Source organism: Vulpes vulpes, chromosome 13 (genome assembly GCF_048418805.1).
Source record: "Vulpes vulpes isolate BD-2025 chromosome 13, VulVul3, whole genome shotgun sequence".
NCBI classification, from domain to species: domain Eukaryota; kingdom Metazoa; phylum Chordata; class Mammalia; order Carnivora; family Canidae; genus Vulpes; species Vulpes vulpes.
This window is the reverse complement of record NC_132792.1, coordinates 102,756,780-102,779,310: the sequence shown is the minus strand read 5'-3', so window position 1 is coordinate 102,779,310 and position 22,531 is coordinate 102,756,780. Positions and strand designations below refer to the sequence as shown.

The 22,531-nt window shown below is 34.1% G+C and overlaps 1 protein-coding gene across 4 annotated transcripts in view; it reads left to right on the top strand.

Annotated features, from left to right (window-relative positions):
- Positions 1-22,531, top strand: part of TRAPPC8 (trafficking protein particle complex subunit 8) — an 89,409-nt gene that overhangs the window by 4,422 nt on the left and 62,456 nt on the right. For 2 of the 4 annotated variants that reach the window (XM_025996924.2, XM_025996922.2), the window contains exons 2-9: positions 3,758-3,952; positions 12,273-12,362; positions 13,575-13,749; positions 16,721-16,874; positions 19,169-19,262; positions 19,897-20,153; positions 20,489-20,604; positions 21,305-21,455. In XM_025996924.2, coding sequence (XP_025852709.1) covers positions 3,758-3,952; positions 12,273-12,362; positions 13,575-13,749; positions 16,721-16,874; positions 19,169-19,262; positions 19,897-20,153; positions 20,489-20,604; positions 21,305-21,455 — 1,232 coding nt within the window. Of the gene's footprint in view, positions 1-3,757; positions 3,953-12,272; positions 12,363-13,574; positions 13,750-16,720; positions 16,875-19,168; positions 19,263-19,893; positions 20,154-20,488; positions 20,605-21,304; positions 21,456-22,531 lie in introns of all 4 variants that reach the window. The other 2 variants (XM_025996923.2, XM_025996921.2) reach the window with 1 other exon arrangement.

The window sequence follows — 22,531 nt, the reverse complement described above, 5'->3', positions numbered from 1 at the left end:
TCCAGCAGTTGAGGTTTGATTTATACATTAAAGTTTCTCATGCTGGGTAAAAACATAAAAGATATTATTTAATTTTTAAATATATATTCAAAGAATACCTGATGTGTGATCAGATATGTTTGCTTCAAATAGATGTGTTAGAATTACAGTGTTGTTTAGCACATTAAAGGCTCTGGGAAGACCTGTATAAAGAGACCTTTTAAAAACTTAATCTAGGGGCACCTGGGTGGCTCATCAGTTGAGCTTCTGTCTGCCTTTGGCTCAGGATGTGATCCCGGGGTCCAGGGATCAATTCTCACATCAGGCTTCCTGCATGGAGCCTGCTTCTCCCTCTGCCTGGGTCTCTGCCTCTCTCTCTCTCTCTCTCTCTCTCTCTCTGTCTCTCATGAATAAATAAATAAAATCTTAAAAAAAAAACCTTAATCATATATTTCTCAAATTTATTTGAACCTGGAATTGATTTTTCTGAAACAACTCTTAACTAGCTTGAGAAAAGAGTATTCCATGGAACTGTACATAGTAGGATGTTACTTCATAATACAGTATTCAAGAAATTCTCTGGTAACCTATAAAGATAAGACAGTGACAGCTGAATTTCATTTTGAAATTGAGATGTTATGTGATAAAGTTAGTTTTTGTGGTGTATTCTTAATTCTTAATGAAGCCAAGCTTTTGAATTTTTTTGTGTGTGCTTTTTAAAGAGCATTTCTCTTAATCATTCTTAGCTTTTATCTTCTCTTTATTAGGTTAATTTTGTGATATTCCCATGCTTTACTTATCTATTGTTGCATAACAAATTATTCAAAAATTTAGTACCTTGGGGGAAAAAAAGCATTTATTATATCTCAGTTTCTCAGGAATCTGGCTTAGCTGGGTGATTCTAGCCCAGGATCTCTCTTGAGGTGCAGTGGAGCTGTCAGGAGACTATAGTATAGTCATCAGGGGCTGGAGGATCTGCTTCCAAGCTCAGTTGTGATTGTTGGCAAGTCCCATTTCCACAGTAGATGTTGTCCTGAGATCTCTGTTCTGTGCCATGTAGGCCTCTCCACAGGCTCTCTGAGTATCCCCATGGTACAACAGTTAGATTGACTCAGAGGGAGTGATGAAAGAACCCAAGATAAGAGCTGTACTCATAATGTTTTTCAGAAGTAATATACCCTTGCCTTTTTTTTTTTTTTAAGATTTTATTTGACAGAGAGCGCGCATATGCACAAGTGAGGGGAACAGCAAGCAGAGAGAGAGGGTGAATCAGGCTCCACACTGAACAAGGAGCCCGATGTGGGGCTCGGTCTCAGGACTCTGGGATCATGACCTGAGCCGAAAGCAGACACTTAACAGACTGAGCCACCCAGGCACCCCTAGACCCTTGCTTTTGCTGTGTTCTATTGGTCACATATACCAATTCTAGGATGTGGGAAGGGATTACACAAGAGTGTAACACAAAAAATGGGATCATTGGGGGACCATTTCAGAAGCTGGCTGCCACATCTGTTAATTCATTTCCAGATTTATTAGGATTACCTAATAAATGATAAACTCACTCTGAACATAGGGCAAAGCTAGAATGTCTTTTTTTTTTTTTCAAGTAAACTTTACCCTCAACATGCGGCTTGAACTCACATTTCCCCCCCACCCCAGACCAAAAGTCATATGCTTTGTGGACTGAGCCAGCTAGGCACCCGTAAAATGTCTTTTTTGTGTGTGTTAACTCTTAGGGAATACCAAAAGATAATTAGCCTATTTAAAATTTTGAGAGACATTTAATACACACATGACTACTTATGTTATTTGACAATTATGGACCAAGTTTAGGGAGAATATTTGTACAATATGTTCTTAAAATATCAGAAATGTAACATAGTATTTTCATTTTCTCTATTTCATAGCTAGAGGAGCTGAGACGTTTAATTAGGGGAAGAGGCTTGTGTGTGTTTATTTAAATTAGAAAAACAATTCAGGGAAGACAATTTCTTAATATCCAGTTCCTCACTACACAGAACCAACTAATCTTCTTGTCCTATTTACATTGTATTTTTTCCTTTCCTTTAAAAAAAAGAATCAGGGCACCTGGGTAGCTCAATGGTTGAGCGTTTGCCTTCGACTCAGGTCGTGATCCGGGAGTCCTGGGATTGAATCCTGCATCAGGATCCCTGTGGGGAGCCTACTTCTCCCTCTGCCTGTGTCTTTGCCTTTCTCTCTGTCTCTTTCATGAATATTAAAAAAAAAAAAAAATCAAACATTAAACAATTGAAGTCCCCTTCCCCACATTTCTTCCATCTTTCATCTTGGGACAATCACTGTAATGGAATTTGCATGTATAGTTGCTATACATGTATTCTTACAACACAAGTGCACATATTTATACTATATGTACTATATATTTTTTTATATGTACTATTTTTAAAAGATTATTGTCTTATGTTTGTTAAAAATTTAGACGTCAACAGAGAAGACATCTAGGAAATTTAGGAAGATGTTTGATGTAACTAATTAAAATATAAACAGGCCTGAACTTAAAAGCTTGATATAAAGATTCTCTCCTGAGAAAAAAGTGTCAATTTTTTATGGGTAGGTACCCAGAGCCAATTTTCCAAAATTTCCTCATTTGTATGTGATACCTGCCACTGTCATGAGTTCTTGAGTGCCTAACTGTATAATTATGTATGTGGCAGGTGTAGTACTCAGTGCTTTTACACTTACTGTCTCATCTAACAATAGCTCATCTAAAGTCTTAAAAAAATAAATAGCCCTATGAAGGAGACATGACTTACATGCTAGAGATGAGGAAATTGAAGCATAGATAAGTTAAAAAGTTGTTTAGAATGACCCAGGTACCATATGGTGGGTTATGATTTAAAGTAAAATTTAACTCTAAAAGTTGAGTCCTTAATATAACGGACTGCTTTTAATACTGTTATAAAAACTAATATCTTGTCCGATTATATTTACGTGAAAATATACTCACATTTCCTACTGTGCACTGTGGACACTGTCTTCTTGATATGGTGTCCTGCAGACCAATTCTTCAGGGAGAAGTTTTGAACCACTAGTTAAAAATCCTGCATAGGCTGAGGCAAGGCAGGGTGGAGTCAGGAGGTATTGAGGTTGTAGAAGGGATCTGGGCTTTTTTATTTTTTATTTTTAAGTAGATTTTAGTTTTTTAGAGTAGTTTTAGGTTCATGGGGAAATTGAGCAGAGAATACAGTTTTCATTATACCTCATGTTCCAGGGCATACACAACCTCCCCACTTATCATCCTCCTGCACCAGGGTGGGCACTATTTTTTTGATGGTAGTGTAGGGCTAAGAATGCAGGCAGTACATTAAGAGAAGCAGAGGAGGCCCATGCACAGCACTTAATTCCCCTTTCTTCCCCTTACTGTTCAGCGTTGATACCACAGATCTCACAGGTCACATTGCCCTGAACTGGCCTGAGGGGGAGGGGAGAATAGGGATTTGGTATGGATAGTTATTGGTCCCTGACAACTCCAAACATAGGGGAAAGGAAAGGACCTACAGATAGGAAAGTTGTGAACAGTAGCATTGTGGGAGGTTAGACTATCTAGCTAGCCGTTTTGGTATATAAGGAAATATTCTAAGTTGGTTGTATTTCTGGAAGACTTCCATTTGGAATTTCTGGTTTCTGATTGGAGCATTCTTTTTTGTGAAGTATTAACCCAATTGTTTATTGTTGTAATATTTGAGTGGTTGTGCATTCTGTAGAATTTCAAGCCTTTTTCCTTTTTTTTTTTTTAAAGTTCATATGAGAGATCCTAATAATCAGCTTCATGTAATCAAAAATCTGAAGATAGCAGTAAGCAACATTATCACCCAACCACCTCAGCCTGGAGCCATTCGGAAGCTTTTGAATGATGTTGTTTCTGGCAGTCAGCCTGCAGAAGGATTAGTAGCTAATGTGATTACAGCAGGAGATTATGACCTCAACATCAGTGGTATGTAGTAAGTTTTATTATTATTATTTAAGTCAAGTGTTCTTCTATTAGAAAAAGCAGTTCTGTATCTTGGAAATCATTCAGCAAACACTTAAATGCCTACTGGGTGCTAGAGGTTGGGCATACAGTTTTGGAAAAGAATAGTCCTTGCTTTTACAGAGGTTACGGTCAAGTAGGCAGCCAACTATGAATTACATGATTTTATTTTATTTTTTTTATAATAAGATGCTTATATAGTTTTAATTGTAAAGTTAATAGAAGGTTCCACGAGGGCACGAACTTTTGCTCTTTCTTTTCTTTGTAGTACTTAATGTCTAAAACATAGGCATAATAAATATTTCTTGAATGAAAGACAAAACCAACATATTCTTTTGTGACATAAGTAACTAAAATAAAAAGCATTAAGTTTATTTTATTTTTTATCCTGCTTAGTGTGAAGTTGAAGAAGTTTTTATGAGTAAATATTTCATCTTTTTTAAGTGCTTATTAATCTGATTTCAATGGTAAATGTTTTCTTAATTAGATTGGTAGGTGAAATATATTAATATGTAAAATGAATAGTGTTTGATGTGACTCTTCTAGTATGAAAAAGACTTACTAGAAACATGGAATAGACTTTTAGAGGGCACAGATTAAAAAGTACATCATCTAATCAGGATATTTCAGCAACCTAATAAAATAATTTTTTTAGGTTGGCATAATTTATAATCTACTATTTTAACACCTAATTGCATATTTAAAGATTTTCTTAAACATTCAGAGAGTTTAAGTGGTATATCTTAGGTCACAAAGTTAGTTGATTGCACTTGTGTAGTTAGAAATGTTTGTAGAACTATTTTGTTTAGATATCTTCCTGTGTTATTCTATGTTATTTTAATTGCCACAGAAATTAATTGCATTATTTTAAGTTTAGAATATGATGGTTATCTTTAATGCATTAAAAGAATCTGAATTTCAGGTTACATATTTTGAGCAATTCCTGGCATAATATGTTTTAACACATGATAAAATTGGGATATTTCTGGGAGTAAGTATTGGAATTTGAACTATGGTTTCCCTGTCATCAGTGGGAAATTCATGTTGACATGTGAAGGACAATATATGCCAGATTGTCCAAGTTTTTATAGTACCATAGTCATTAGTTAATTGGATAACTTGAATAAGTCACTTATTCAGACTTGGTTTCATTTTTTTTGATAACAAGAGAATTTATTTAGATTCTTTGTTAAGACCTTTCCTAGAACTTTAATCCTGTAATTCTGTTTCATAGGGTCTTTAACACTTTTGTTGTTCATGCAACAAATATTTACTGATTTCCTACTATATGCCTTGTATCACAATAAGAGAGATAAAGAAGACATATGAGTTTATATTCTGGTGGGGAGATAAACATGTAAGTCAGTAATCATGATATATTCTAATTTATAATACCTTATAATCACAATACATTCTAACAGGGATGTGGCATATCTGATAATGCCAGAGTGCTAAGGGGGCACAGAGTGTGGTTAACTATCATGTTTAAAAACAAAAAATACCTTTTTTATTCTTCCTAACCTCTAAAGCTTACAATACCTTTTACTTTTAAAAAGTTTATCCAAATGATATGTGTACATAGATAAAATACTGAAAAGACTTACAAGGAAAAAACAAAATGATGTGTTTCCTATGTGTCTCTGCCCTTCCAGTTATTTTCATGGGTTCCTCTGGTATTTAGTGTGTGTGTGTGTTTTTTTTTTTTTTTAAGATTATTTATTTTAGAGAGTGTGTGAGAGCAGAGGAAGGGGCAAAGGGAGAGAGGGGGAGAGAGAGAGAGAATCTTAAGCAGATTCCACACTCAGCAAGGAGACCAGTGTGGGGCTCAGTGCAGGGCTCGAATACAACCCTGAGATCATGACTTGAGCCCAAATCAAAAGTTAGACACTTAACCAACTGAGCCACCCAAGTGTCCCTGTGTTTAGTGTTTTTTGTTTTGTTTTGTTTTGTTTTTTTGTTTAGTGTTTTTAAGTCATATTTCTGTATGGCTATCTATGGCTTAAACAATTTTAAATTTTACTTATTTCTCATTATAATTGATGAAGATTTAGATTAATCATTCCTACTTCTCCTTTCCCCATCTTCCTAATGTAGTTTTCATATTTTGGTTGATATTCACTTGACAATATTAAGATTCTAAATTGAAGATTATTTTCTTCTTCACTGCAGAGGCATATATTGGGCTCAGTTTGTTTTCATACATCTTTTTTTTTTTTGGACTTGGTAATTGCCTTTTTTTTTTTTCTTCAAAGTAAGCTCTAGGCCCAACATGGGACTTGAATTTAAGTGCAAATAATTCATTTTATGAAATCCCATTCTATTAATAAAAATTCATTTAGTAAAATTCAGGAATCATAAGGAGATTTAAGAGTGATTTTATCCATTTTTAAAGATAATAATTCTCTATGTCTAGAAATACACTTCTAAGATTTATCATTAATGTGAGTCAGCATAGTTTTTACCCATTCTGTTTAAGAAATACGTATTAGGTATTTACCTCATAAATCTCACTTAACAGTGCCATGTTTCTTCATCACATTGGTCCATTAAAGCTAGTGTTCCTTGGTATGATAATTAGACACATTGGGGATGCTTGGGTGGCTCAGTGTCTGCCTGGCTTGGTATGATCCAGGTGTTCCTGAATGGAGTCCAGCATTGGGCTCATCACAGGGAGCCTGCTTCTACCTCTGCCTATGTCTCTACCTCTCTCTCATGAATAAATAAATAAAGTATTTTTTTTTAATAAAAAAAGGAAAGACGCATTGATGGAATTGAAAGAATTCTCTTTATATACAGGTATTTACTGTAGTAGTCTCAGTTTTGCACATTGTTTTCATTCTACTCCTTACATACTATCTTTTTCTTCTCAGCTGTTGCTGCCTTATATTCATCCCAATGACGTCTAATTTTTTAAAAACTGAGGTGGTCTGTTATTGCTTGCTCAACCTTTGTTATCTATCCTATTATCTGTTGTGTTTACTCTTGATTTATAGCATTATCTGCTAAAACCAGGCATTATTTTCTTTGAATAGTATGATTTTGGGGTATCTTTTAGAAAATAAGAACATGCTTTTTCTCCCTTTCATTGTATAGTATGCTTTTTCTGATTTGTATTAATTGCTCTTACTCTAAAATATCATGATAGAGTGTAGTCCTGTATATAAACAGTATTTTAGAGGCTTGTTTATCCTTCCTTCTTTCTTAAGATTTTATTTATTTTTTTGAGAGAGTGCGTGCACAGCCATGCACATGCACTCTCCTGAGAGCAGGAGCAGGGGGAGCTGCAGCCTGAGGCAGAGGCAGAGGGAGAGGGAGAAGCAGGCTCCCTGGTGAGTAGGGAGTAGGGAGCCCAAAGCAGAGCTCTGTCCCAAGGTCCCATCAGGATCATGACCTGAACTGAAGGCTGATGCTTAACTTACTGAGTCACCTAGGTGCCCCTATTTATTCTTTATTATTTTCCTTTAAGTTTTCAGTTGTGAACAAAAAAGCATAAAGAACACTTTTTTTTTTTTTTTTAAATTTTTATTTATTTATGATAGTCACAGAGAGAGAGAGAGAGGCAGAGACACAGGCAGAAGGAGAAGCAGGCTCCATGCACCGGGAGCCCGATGTGGGATTCGATCCCGGGTCTCCAGGATCGCGCCCTGGGCCAAAGGCAGGCGCCAAACCACTGCGCCACCCAGGGATCCCTAAAGAACACTTTAAAAGGGTGACAATTAACTTAAAAAATGGCTAGTACAAGGTAGGAACTTATAGTTCTAGTTTTTCTGCTATCTTGAATATTTTGCTATTTTTCATCATCTTAGTAATTATTTATCAATTATGCCAAGCTACAAGAAAGTAGAAGAATGGTGACATTGTGTAGAAGGATGTTGCAGTAGTGAAATAAGTCATTGTTATTTTATCATCCTTTAGTTTTTAATTTCCCATTGCCCAAAATACTGAATTTTCTTTTAAGAAGGTATAAAAAAAGACAACAGTATTTTGAGACAAGAACCTAGACCATTCTCTTTTTTTTTAATTTATTTTTTATTTTTTAAAAAATATTTATTCATGAGAGACACAGAGAGAGAGAGAGAGAGGCAGAGACATAGGCAGAAGGAGAAGCAGGCTTCTCGCAGGGAGCCTGATGTGGGACTCGATCCCGGGATTCCAGGATCACCATCCTGGGATTCCAGGATCACCAAAGGCAGAAGCTTAACCACTGAGCCACCCAGGCGCCCCATCTTTTTTTTTTTTTAAGATTTTTATTTATTTATTCATGAGAGAGACAGAGAGAAAGAGAGGCAGAGACGTAGGCAGAGGGAGAAACAGGCTTCATACAGGAAGCCTGATGTGGTACTCGATCCTCGGACTCCAGGATTGCGCCCTAAGCCAAAGGCAGACGCTTAACCGCTGAGCTGCCACCCTGCGATCCTGACTATTTTCTTTTGTTAAAGGACATGGGACAGTATTCTTTCATACTAAATGATGTTTGTATGACAAAATTTACTTGATACAGTTTGAACGTGGACAGATGTTAAAGGCAGGTAGGCAAGTAGATGTGTGTGTACGCAGGGGAGTATAAGGGATTAGATGACGTAGAGGTGAAAAATTCATTGGGTTTATTGATCATTCTGTTTGTTATTTAAAAGTCTGAAAATGAAGGTGTTTTGTAGTGATGGAGCAAATAAAATGACCTTTTTCTCTTCAGCAAAATTATGAACCATCAAAGTTTCCGAGACTATGCAAGTACAAGAAGGAATAGAAGTAATGATAAAACTAGAACTTACAGATTTATTTGAATCTGGAATCAGTGTTTACAGGATGGATGTGTTCCAGGTTAATGAATGACCATTGAACAGTTAGTTGTATTCAAAGGATATTGCCTAATTGAGGCATGTGTGTCTTTAAAATGAGGAAAACTGGGAATACAAATTTGAATTTGCTATGTTTAAACTCTTACTAAAATTTCTAGTAATTTTTTTTTATTGTACCTTTATAATTTTGTAAATAAATTAAAAAGACAACAAAATATCAAGGATCAATTAGATTCATATGGTAAATGACAATGAGTATTTTTTTTTTGATAGACTGAGGGTTAAAAGGAGTATAGTTTAAAAGAGGACAATTTACTTAAAAAAAAAAATCTTCCACTGTGATGCCAGAGAAATTTAAAATTAAAAATTGGGCATAAATAAACATCTGTTCAGAATATTTTGATTATTGCTGATTTTTCTCAAAAGACTTGAATGGAAATAGTCTCTTCAAAAATAGTTCTTAAGCATGTTGTTGAAATAGAAGTTAGTATTTCTTAATTATTTGTATTAAGTTTTTTAATGATTTGAAAAATGTTAATAAATTTTGCATAATAGTTCCAGTTTTAGTTTGTTATAGCTTTCCTGTTCTAAGATCCTCTGAATTAAGCCATGTTTTCTGATAACCTTAGTGTTTGGTGTCAAATATTTTTGACCTTGAGTCTGTACTTTATTGAATTAAGTAATTATATAGCTTTTAATTATTTCATTCCTTTCTTTTGAATGTTTCATTATGAAAATATGTTTTAGTATATCCTGGACAGTTTAAAGCTACATAGTCATAAATACCAATGTTATTTGGAATTTGTTAATATTGGTGCTTTTTGTTTAGTCTGAATAGTGATTTTGCTGGCAATTTCAGCTTCTATGAATGATTAGGAAGGGAAAAAAATGTAACCTACAGACAATGTTTATATGTTTTTATTTAGGATCATCCAGTCTTTTTCTCTTACAGATACAGGGTTACTAAGTATTTCTGGTTTTAATATGACAAGGATCAGAGTTGCTTTGGGTCTCTCGTTTTATAACAAACGTTAGATGCGTATTGGCCACACTAATAAATAATTGTGTCTCAAATTACTGGCACTAAGAAGGGAAGAAAGAAGAGACAGAGAAAAAGCTGCATTTTGTGAGTGTGGATGGAGGATGGAACATTGTTTTTTAGCTCTTAGCTTCCTTCTTTACCCTTCCTTACCAAGACAAAGTACATTCTGCATAGAAAAACTTTACCTGGTAGGATAACATGGTTGCTATTTCAATTTCAAACTAAACATGTGGAGATGGAAAAGGAGTTTGAGCAAAATGGTGATTTCATTTCAAAAGTCCAAGAAAAACAAACCAAACCAAAATAAGTCCAAGATAATTTTTTAAGGGGAGAGAATTGTCACTGTTAAAGAAGTCTTTTGTTAACAAAAATTTCTATTATTTTCCCATTTTCTGCAAAAGTATCATTTGAAAAAGCAAAAAAAGGAAAGATGCTATTGATTTATTGGCATGTAGAAGAACTGAAAGAGGACTTCTTAATTAGCCCCTCAAGAAAATATGTGGCTAAAGAGAAAACTTACCATATCAACCTCAGTGTGACCTATCTGAAGGATAAAACCCACTTCTACTATATATATATTTAAAATTTTTTCCTTCAGTCTTTTATATCCTTAGTTAAGTACCTGGTATCTTCTTGCACCAGTTTTAGAAAGTATTATTTCAACCATTGTATATATATGTATACTTTGGTTTTTTTTCTTCTCCTCCTTCCCCTTCCCCTCCCTTCCTTTCCCCTTCCATTTCATCCCCTCCCCTTCTCTTTCTCTCCCTTTACTCCCTCTCCTTTCCCCTTCCTTCCCTCCCCTCCCTTCCATTCTCTCCTCTCCCTTTCCAATTTTTGCCACTTTTCTTACAGATTATAATATTTCTGGGAATGTTTTTTCTCATAGCAATAAACATGAAAAGGTTAGTGATAGCCCTCCTAAACAGTATATGGGTTATTCTCTTAAGATATTTGTTGGAATTGAAATTTTATATGTGTGTGTGTGTGTGTGTGTGTGTGTGTGTGTATATATATATATATATATATATATATATATATATATATATGACACCAGATTAGATATTACTGTTTGGTAAGAGGAATGGCTTTCCCCCCCCTTTTCCATTTGATTAATGTAGTATTATAATGTGAACAAAGTGTATTTGCTGTTTTCAGTGATTAAGATGAAAGGTTTCATAATCATCATAAATAACTAGGAATGGGGGCCAGCCACTTGGGGGTGGCTCAGTGTTGCCTTCAGCTCAGGTCGTGATCTCAGGGTTCTGGGATTGAGACCTACATCCCTGTAGGGGGAGCCTGGTTCTTCCTATGCCTATGTGTCTGCCTCTCTCTGTCTCTCATGAATAAATAAATAAAATCTTAAAAAAATAAAAGAAGTGTCTTTTATTTATTTTTTTTAAAGATTTTTTAATTTATTCACTTGAGAGAGAGAGAGAACAAATAGGAAGAGTCAGAGGGAGAAGCAGACATGTTGAGCTGGGAGCCCAAAGTGAGGCTCGACCCCAGGATCCTGGGATTATGACCTGAGATGAAGGCAGACACGCTCAACCATCTGAGCCACCCAGGAGCCTCGGATTGTCTTTTAGTAAAATTGATATGGATAATTTTCTTAAACCTTGTGAAATGACCGGTCGAATGACTTAACCTTTAAAGTAAGTTGTTTTTTTTAAATGAGTAGTTGTAAAATGCTTAGCATCAAGCAAGAGAGGTTTGACATTTTAAGTATTACATTATATACATTTATTAAAAAGTGAAGATAAACCTCTTTATATTTGATTATAAGGTAAGTATACTTTGAAATTTTATTTAAAGAGGTTTTGTTATTGTCATACTCAAGTAATCAAATTATAAAGTAGAGGTTGTCAACCTTACCACTATTGACATTCTCAACCAAATCATTTTATTTTGTGGAGAGCTCTCTTGTTCTTTTCATTTTAGGATGTTTTGCACTGTTCCTTATATATTTACCTAGAAGCCAGTAGCATCTGTTCCCAACCCTAGTTGTAACAACAGAGTATCTCCAGATGTTTCCTAGAGGTCAGAATCACTCTTGGTTGAGAAACCATTGCTTTGAAATGATATTTATGAAGAAGAGCCACTTGTGACAACATGATTAGTGGCAGAGGCACAAAACTTTAGTTCTAGAATGTTTTTACTCCTATAAGTAATGTTTAAAGGATTAATAAGTAGGTACCAAGATTATTGTATAGGTTTGGGAATAAGTCAGTTTTATTCTTACAAATACATATATATGGCGTATATAATAAATCTTGAAAAAGTGAAAAATGCTTGTTTTATATCTTTAAGTACAAGTGAAAAATGCTTATTTGCTGCTGAGAGTTATTTTTCACACCTTTTAGGAGTATGGACTTGAAATATTGTCTGTTGTAAATTGATTTTATTGAGGAATTTTAACAATTTTATATATTGTTCATTTTAGCTACTACTCCATGGTTTGAGTCTTATAGAGAGACCTTTCTTCAGTCGATGCCAGCATCAGATCATGAATTTCTGAACCACTATTTAGCATGTATCCTTTGACCTTTCTGTTTGCTTAAAATGATATGTCTTAGAAGCTATTAATCTCAGAAATAGTTCTGTGAGGGCAAATTTTTTTTTTTTTTTAGGATTTTATTTATTCATGAGAGACAGAGAGAGAGAGAGAGACAGAGACACAGGCAGAGTGAGAAGCAGGCTCCGTGCAGGAAGCCTGATGTGGGACTCGATCCTGGTACCCCAGGATCACGCCCATGGCCAAAGGCCGGCGTTAAACTGCTGGGCCACCCAGGGATCCCCGAGGGCAAAATTGTTGAGAGGACATGGAGAATGGAGAAACTATTTTTAATTGATGATGCTTCAAGTTTTTATTGTTTTTGTTAAATAGCATCCCAGATACAAGACTGGTTGTGATAAATTAATTTTTTTGTACAAAGTAAGAATACTGAGGTCTTGCGTATTTTTTTTTCTCTCCAGCTCAAGTATTCCACATTTAGTAAGTTTCTAAGCCATTTTACAGAGTAAACTGTCAGTGTTAACTGCTTTTGCTGATTGCCTCAAAATTAATTGCATGTGCAAAAGCTCATATTTAAAATTAGTTTTCCATTTTTTTAGTAACCTGTTTTATAGCTGTTAACCTCTTCTGACCATTAAGGCTTTTTAGTTTGCTTTTTTTTTTTTTAAAAAGATTTTATTTATTTATTCATGTGAGACACACACAGAGAGAGAGGAGGGGCAGAGACACAGGCAGAGGGAGAAGCAGGCTCCATGCAGGGAGCTGGACGTGGGACTAGATCCTGGGTCTCCAGGACCACGCCCTGGACTGAAGGTAGCACTAAACTGCTGAGCCACCGGGGCTGCCCAGCTTTTTAGTTTTCTTAATGAAGTTGCAGAGAGAAGTTAAGAGGTAGGATAAAATATGAAACTGCAGTGAGATGGAATGGAGAGGAGTAAGATTCGTCAGAGTTGTTCAGTATGTTGATGTATAATTTTGATATTGTGTCTTTTTATGTTCATGGATTTCCTTATATATGTAAATGACCTAAAAATGTTAACAAAAAAACCCCTTAAGATTTAAAATCTTGAATTCTTTGGAAATGTTGGAGGAATTATTTTGATTTTGCAGCAAAATATATGAAATCAGATTTTTTTTTAGCTTGAAAAAAATCTCCTTAAAAGTTTATTTTAATAGGATAATATTTATCATTTAGTATTAAGTGATAATTACCTTAATATGGTTTACAAGGTATGTTGGTAGCATCATCTAGTGAAGCTGAACCTGTGGAACAGTTTTCAAAGTTATCACAAGAACAGCATCGAATTCAGCACAACAATGACTATTCTTATCCCAAGTGGTTTATACCAAATACACTTAAATATTACGTACTTTTACATGATGTAAGTGCAGGAGATGAACAGAGGTAAGCTTTATTTTTTTAATTTTAAGTTTTTCCCTGTTAAATGATAAAACATTAGTTTGGACATGGCTTGTTTAAATTTTAGATGTATTTTTTTATCTAAGAAAGTGGAAGTTTATTAATAAAACATTCAACAACTGTCATTTTATGTTAGATTTCACATGCTTATTCACACTTCTCTTTCAATATATATTTCCATTACTTCAATCTTTGTACAAAAGTGCCTGCCATTTTACACCTGTAGGTCTTAGCAGTCATTTCTTACTTTATTATTTTTTTTAATTTATTTATTTATTCATGATAGACAGAGAGAGACAGAGAGACAGAGACACAGGCAGAGGGAGAAGCAGGCTCCATGCAGGGAGCCTGACGCGGGACTCCAGGATCGCGCCCTGGGCCAATGGCAGGCGCTAAACCGCTGAGCTACCCAGGGATCCCCCATTTCTTACTTTAAATTATATCTAATTTTTTTTCTCCTTCCCAGGTTTCCTCTTACTTTTCACTTCTTGACTGTTTTTTATTTTTTTATTTCTTTTATTTTTTATTTTTATTTTTTTTTTTTCAAAGATTTTATTTATTTATTCATGAGAGACAGAGAGAGAGGCAGAGACACAGACAGAGGGAGAAGCAGGCTCGATGCAGGGAGCCCTACATGGAACTCGAAACCGGGTCTCCAGGCCCTGGGCTGAAGGCGGCGCCAAACCGCCGAGCCACCCGGGCTGCCCCTGGACTGTTTTTTAAAGGCATTTCTCTTTTCACTCTTCACCCTCTTGTCACTTTATATTTTTAGCCTTGATATTTTCACAGTCTCAAAAACATCCATACGTTTCTTTCTTATGTGCTCTTTAATATTCATTATTAGTGAGTTGCCATAGTCCTTTTATCTTTGGAACAAATGATTAACTTATCTTTAACATAAAGTAAGTCTTGTAAAATAAGATAACAAGAAATGTTTTATTTTTATGGTTTTGGAATTTATTTTGACTTTTGATTAAAGATGTGAGTCAACCTTTTGTTTCAAACTGTTTTTGTGATATCCCAATGCCATTTAGAATATACAGTCAAATAATCATTTCTTGCCCCTGTTCTGAGCGCATACCATTATCTTTTAAATAAATGTCCTTTCTTTTTATTTATTTATTTTTATTATTTTTTTTTTGAAGAATTTTTAAAAAAATTTTATTTATTCATGAGAGACACAGAGTGGGGGGGCAGGGGGAGAGAGACAGAGAGACAGGCAGAGGGAGAAGCAGGCTCCATGCAGGGAGCCCGATGTGGGACTCGATCCCGGGACTCCAGGATCATGCCCTGGGCCAAAGGCAGGTGCTAAACTGCTGAGCCACCCAGGGATCCCCTGAAGAATTTATTTTCTTAAATAAATCTCTATACCCAGGGTGGGGCTTGAATTTACAACCCTGAGATCGATTCACTTGCTCTACCAACTGAACCAGGCAGTCACGCCATAAAGTTTCCTTTGTAACCAAAAAATTTTTCTTAGGAATAATTACTATTTAGGGTTTTTTTTTTTTTTGAAATCATAAACAGTCTGTAGTGCATGGATAAATTTTACTATGTAAGTAGAAATAATTTAAACTGGCTATTAAAATTAGTTTCTATCAATTGAATATGGTATATGTCTTCTAGTTGAATAATTGTAACTGGGATATTTAAGTAATTTAGGTGTTAGATTAGTTATATGTTTAGCAGTATCATTGTTAAAGTGAGTAGTTTATTGTATTTAAGTGTGTATACATAAATCATAAATACATATATGCTTGTAGCTGTTTGAACAAGTTTATAACTTCTGTTTATCTTAATTTTATAGTATGTAAATATGATTTAATAGTTTGTCATGTTTGTTACTTGTGTACTACTATATTTTACATTTGAATATAAGATTTTCTGGATCTTTTTGTTTTTTTTTTTGGCACTAGATGGCTAATTGACTAAAAAGATACTGTTTAAATTAGGTTAGCTCTCTGTACTAAAATTTCATTTTCCATCAGGATGTACTGTTTGCTTCTGAGGCTGTCTTATCACTTGAAATGATCTTTTCACCCACCAACTAGCATAGTTAGTTAGAGCATGGAAACAAAAATGCTTTTTGTTGCATCTAAGATGTAACTCATGGATCCGGCTATTATAAATTTTGCAAGAAGAAAAGTGGATTTTATGTAATAAATATCTTGGCTACTCTTCTTTTTCTCCTTTTCTTCCTTTGTCTTAGAAGACAAGTAAGGGAAGGGTAAACTGTGGCAGTGAAAGATGTTTTGTTAAATTTGGGGGTGCTATACTTTTCTGTTTTCACACTCATGTTTTTTGATAAATGTGTGTTATCTAAGATGGAATTTCTTTTTTAAAAAAATTTTATTTATTTATTCATGAGAGAGAGAGAGAGAGAGAGAGGCAGAGAGGCAGGCTCCATGCAGGGAGCCCGATGTGGGACTCGATCCGGGGACTGCAGGATCACGCCCCGGGCCAAAGGCAGGCGCTAAGCCGCTGAGCCACTCAGGCATCCCTAAGATGGAATTTCCAAAAGTTTATTTCCCAAAGCCTGGTTCTCATAGTTGAAAGAGTTTCTGATCTGTAAGTTTGAACCCATTCTTTGGAAGTTCACAGTGCACATTATTAGCAAACAGGGGTCTTCTGGCTTTGTTTACTGTGGTTCTCCCAACTAGTTTGACCACCAGAACCCTTTCTTGGGATAATGGAGTGTCTTGCAAAGTTTTATTCTGTGAAGCACGTTTTAGAGACTCTTCTTTTTTTTTTTTTTAGAGACTCTTCTTTAAGGTGATATCCAAGCTAGCAAAAATACAGTTTGTTTTAATTTTTTTTTTTTTTTTTTTAACTATCTTATCTCTGATTTTCTGTTCTGCCTTTTTGGGGGATTACTTTTGCATTTATTTTACTATCTATTATTGCTTAAGGTATGCTCTCCATTTACTACAAACTTTGTTTCCATTTTTTATTTTAGAGCTGAATCAATTTATGAAGAAATGAAACAGAAATATGGAACTCAGGGTTGCTATTTACTTAAAATTAATTCTCGAACATCTAATCGAGCATCAGATGAACAGATACCAGATCCTTGGAGTCAGTATCTCCAGAAAAATAGTATTCAAAACCAGGTATATGTAAAAAACAACAATGAAGCAAACCACAAATGCTGTATTTCAGTTTTACGACATAATGGCATAACTGTAGTAGAATTTTTTATGTCTTCATTTAACTGGTAGAATTGTTAATATTTGTGGAATCTGGCTAGTTCTGATCCATCGGCATGTGAGCTCTTAATTCAGTGGTTTTAAACACTGTTTTAACTAACACATGATCCCTATGCATACTCCTTTCAGGTATATAATATCAGTGTTAATTAATCTTTTCTGAAAAGAGGAAAAGTGAATTACATAAGAATTGAATTAGATTGGCTAGACATGTAGAGAATAGAATTTTTTACTTGTACATTTAATTCCTTATGAATGCTTACAGTCAATTCTTTATTATCCACATGCTCTGGGGTTGCCTTCCTTCATTTTCAACATGCTGTTCTTATGGCCACCTTTTGGAGCTCATACTTTTTAGGTGGGTGGGCTTTTTTCCCTAACTTTCCTTTTATTTCTTTCCTTCTGAATTTTTAGGAAGTGTTCCTTCTTCCTAATTTGCTCCTTTCTTAATCTAGAATTCTAGACTAATGTTAATTGTTGTCTGTTGGTTGAAGTGGGTAGGTAGGTATAAGGGTTCATGGTCTGTCAAACTTTTAGGTAGAATTGTATGCCACTTGATGGTAGTCAGATGCCACTTTCCCATGCTTAGTTCAGATAATCAAGAGTTGACTGTTCTCTGTGTAGAAGGGGGAGTTGTAAGTAAATGGAAAATGTATCTATTTTGTACCTTTAAACTACATTGTGTACTATGTGATAATTTTAAAAATATATCAGTTTATAAAGTTTATGTAATTTTTGGTATCCTAATGTCAGTATTGTTTAATAATCTGTGATTTGCCTTATTTTTCTCTCATGTGGAATTTTTGATCCAGATATAGGGCTATACTGATGTTTACTCACTTTAAGAGAATGTTGGGGAAAATGGAGGGAAAAAAAAGAACGAATTGGATATGACGGAATTTTATTTTAAAAAATGGTCTTTCAGGGTCACACTCAGGATGGGAACGATATTGGAAAGAGGAATTTAGAGTCTAGACATCCTAAGGAAGGGAAGCATAAGTCAGATTGTCCAACTTGAGAACTTTTTTTCTTTTTTTTAGATTTTTTAAAAAAGATTTATTTATTTACTCATGAGAGAGAGAGAGGCAGAGAGAGAAGCAGGCTCCACTCAGGAGGTCCGAAGTGGGACTCGATCCCAGGATCACGCCCTGAGCCAAAAGCAGATGCCCAGCCACTGAGCCACTCAGGCGTCCCCAATTTGAGATTTTTTAAACGGAAGACAGAGTATCAGAAATTCTATAGCTAGAAGCCCAGGATTGGAAGATAGTTTTTAAAGCTTATCAAATCTAACCCTCTGATGTAATACTTTAATTTCCTTTACCAGTGAACAACCTCATCTGATAGTCACTCTCTTCTCAAGTGATCTGTACCATGTCTGAGCAGCTGGAGAACCAACCAAAAATTATCTCCCTTTGCTTGTACTTGTTTGTCCTTTGGGACTAATCAGTTTTTCATTAAGTCAACTTTCAAAATATAGGATAGTTCTTATGTCCCCTTTTTATTTTTTCCAGGCTAAATATACCTAGTTTTTTCAACTCTTTCTTGCATGGTGGTTTCAGACTGTTTCTTGTCCTAATCACTTTTATCTTAGTAAGTTCTCGTTTACATACTTCCCTGAAAGACACTCAGAATAATATCTCAAATTTACTGCTGACAGAGTCTGGATATTTTTAAGTTTTTTTTGTTGACTGAGAAACCAGTGCTGTTGTACAATAAACATCACATTGGATATTTCTCCAATACACTATGATGTATGCGAATTTACTCCAACCTATTAACATTTTACCCATGACCTAGGAGATTCCATACCATCCATCTTATTTTCTCCTTCCTGGCTAGTAGTCCTCTCTCTTGGCATTTTTTTCTCTCTTTGATATCTCTACAGGTATTCTCATTTGGTCATATACTTAACACATGTAAAAGGAAAACTGAGATAGAGATCATTTGAATTCGGAAGAATTAGGGTAGTAGATTGAATGTGAAAGTAGAATGTGAAGGTAGAAATATAGTAGGTGGGGTTTGGAATTACAAGATACATGGAAAAAGTTAACAATTTAGAGGACTGGACAGAGTCTCGCTAAAGCAAATAAATGAGGCTTACAGTTAACAGAAAAACCACAGTTGTTGATGGATTTGGTGGTATCTTAAACATGATTAATTAATATAATTGCTAATGCTTTTTTATTTTATTTTGATAGGAATCATATGAAGATGGCCCTTGTACTATAACTTCAAATAAGAATTCTGATAGTAACTTGCTTTCATTGGATGGATTAGATAACGAAGTCAAAGGTCTTGATATACTTTCTCTAAGTTCTCTTTTGATTGAAAATATGTACTGTTCTCAAAGCATGCTAATCCTTACAGATAAAAGATGGGAGAAATTTTCATAATAAAAAAAAGAAAAAGGACAAAATAGCTGTTCCTTTGAAGAATTTTTTTAATCATTTGAATTTGATGTTTTTTGACATTTGAAAACTTGTTTTACAAGAGTAATATATTTCTTTTGAAAAATTTGTAGAAAGCAAGGGGGAAGATACTGTGTGCAGCATTTGTTATTCCCAAAGGTGACATGATTTTGAGAGCTTTATTTCTGTATTTTAAATTACAGTTTTGATAGTGATAGCTCTAAAATTTTTTTTGTTAAAAATTTTCTTATTAGCTGTGTTACTTAAAATGATTCTTTATGTTAACAATGTATTTTTCTTTTATTATATGAATTTTTAAATTTCTATTATGTGTAACAAGTATTAACCCAAGTCCTGTAATTTTAGGAGGGAAAATGTTAATGTTATTCTATCTTAGAGTTATATACAGAAATATAAAGGGTTCCAAGATGTTCTTTTTTTTTCTTTAGCAGTATGGTAGTAATATCACAATTTTCTGTTGCATTCTGAGAGTAAAAGAAAGATCTGTTTTTCAGTAGATGGCTTACCAAATAACTTTAGAGCTCACCCACTTCAGTTGGATTCATCCAGTGACCCTTCTAACAGCATTGATGGCCCAGATCATGTAAAATCTGCCTCATCATTACATGAAACAAAGAAAGCAAATACTGGAATTATTCATGGTGCATGTTTAACGCTTACTGATCATGATAGAATTCGACAGTTTATACAAGAGTTCACATTTCGGGGCCTTTTGCCACATATAGAGAAAACAATTCGGCAATTAAATGATCAGGTAAGATTTAATTGTTCGGGTTAGTATTTTTAAACTCAGCGAAGAGTAAACTTGGGAATATAGTAGTGTAAATTAAAGTATTTGGATTTTTTTTTAAGATAGACTAATATTAGGATTTATTGGTGTCACTGTTGGTGATGAAATTGTTAAATCCTAAAAGATACTTATTTACACTAGGGATTTTGCCAGCATATGAACAATTTTCTTTAAATCAATGTTGTTAAAATGAATATTTGCTCACTATTAAAGCTTTTTAATTTTTATTTAGAATTTTTTCTTTTGTATGTAAAAGTAAAATATTAAATTCTCATTTTTGTAACAATCTTTTTTGGTAGCTAATATCAAGAAAAGGTTTAAGTCGATCTCTATTTTCTGCAACTAAAAAATGGTTTAGTGGCAGTAAAGTTCCAGAAAAAAGCATTAACGAGCTGAAAAATACATCTGGATTGCTGTGAGTAAAACATTACTGTTTTTGTTTTTCCTGTGTTTAACTCTGTTTTTCGACTCTGTGGTTTCCAGCAAAAAATGATAATCTTTTTAGTTTTTTAGTTTCATATTGGTTAAAACTTAAGTGGATAAAAACAGTAACTATAAGTTAATTTAAAAAAAAGTTTTTTAGACCATAAAGTAATTGGATATAAAAATAAATAAGAATTGTGAACGTTCCTTGCTTTGGATCTCTTTCCCTGTTTGCAAAAAGATGAAATTAGATTAAGTATTCATTACTAACTCATCTAAAGTAAAATATTGTGATCTAGCAATTATGAATCCTGGCATACATTTAGATAGTTTTGTTTAATATAGTCTTGTTGTAAGGGAAAATAAAATTCATTTTGTGTTTTTATGTTTTTTGTGGTTATATATAAAGTGAGTCACCTAGAATTAATCATTTGCTTCTTAATTTGACTACAGAGAAAATGCTTACCTGCTGTTGAGATGTTCTTAGTATAAAGCTGTAAACTATATAACCTAATTGTTTTCAAATATTTCTGAGAAATAACGGTCTCTCCTTAGAAATAGAATTCTTGTAAGACCAGATTAATTTTCCTAATGTTTTAGATAGTTTAGCAGCTTGTTAGACATATTATAATATTTAGTGGTTTAGGGGTCTAACTTACAAATTACTTTTTTAACTTATTTTATATTTACAGGTATCCACCGGAAGCACCAGAGCTTCAAATTCGAAAAATGGCTGACTTATGCTTTCTGGTGCAGCATTATGATTTGGCTTATAGTTGCTATCATACTGCAAAGAAAGATTTTCTTAATGATCAAGCAATGCTTTATGCAGCAGGTGCCTTGGTTAGTGTTCTATAATATTATAGTTTCATACTTCTGTTATCATAAATGATTTAGAGATTTCTCCTTATGAAATGGCAAGTAAAATACTTAGGGATAAAGTTGTACTTAAAGAGGATATATAATGCTTTATAGGTTTTGAATTAGTTTATACAGAATTGATGGATTTTCCTCAACCTAGTATATGTAAGCATGTCATATATGAGAGTTGATGTCTTAGCTTTGGCTAGTACCTTCTAATTTTTGTATATGTCTTCAAAATTTAATTTGAATTTCAGTTATTACATTGAGTGTAACATTTTTTTAGCAGATGCTTTTGGACCTATTGAAAAATCTTTTAAAATTGCTTGAATGTTTTTTTTCTGATAATATGACTATATATCAGTTAAGAATGTGTACATTGGTGTGAGACAGACTCATCTGAGGCAAGTATTGAACATCTCTAAGCCTCAGTTTTTTTGCCTGTTAAATGTAAATCCTAATGGCATAGGGTTAGATAAGGTATAAGGCATGTGATGTGCATAGCACACTGCTTTGTATGTAAAGAGCTGTAAGCATCAGCTATGTTAGTTTTTAGAATTCATTGGTAAACCTTGGTATCTCAAAGAATTTTCTTTTTTTTAGAGAGTTCAAAAGTGAGTAGGGGGGAAGGGCACAGGGAGAGAAGCCCGACATGGGGCTACATGTCATGATCCTGAGATTGTGACCTGAGCTGATATCAGGAGTTAGATGCTAAAACTGACTGAACTACCCAGGCGCCCCCAGAAAGAATTTTCTTCACTTGTTTGCCTTATAACATTTTAAGTTTTTTGAGAGTTGTCATGCATATATGCATAATCTGCTTTCTGTGTGTAGAAAAGAGTAAACACTGTTCTTTTCAACATCTTCACTTTAAAAATATATAAGCTTGTAAACAAAAGTGTGAACAAAAATGCTTAAGAATAAATATTTCATTGGAAATTACCATATTTGTTAAATAATTGCCATTTATTTTGCATTTGTTTTAGTATTATGTATAAAACTAAAATAGGTAACTTAAAAATGTAAAGCTAAAATAGCAAAATTACATTTTTCTTTTT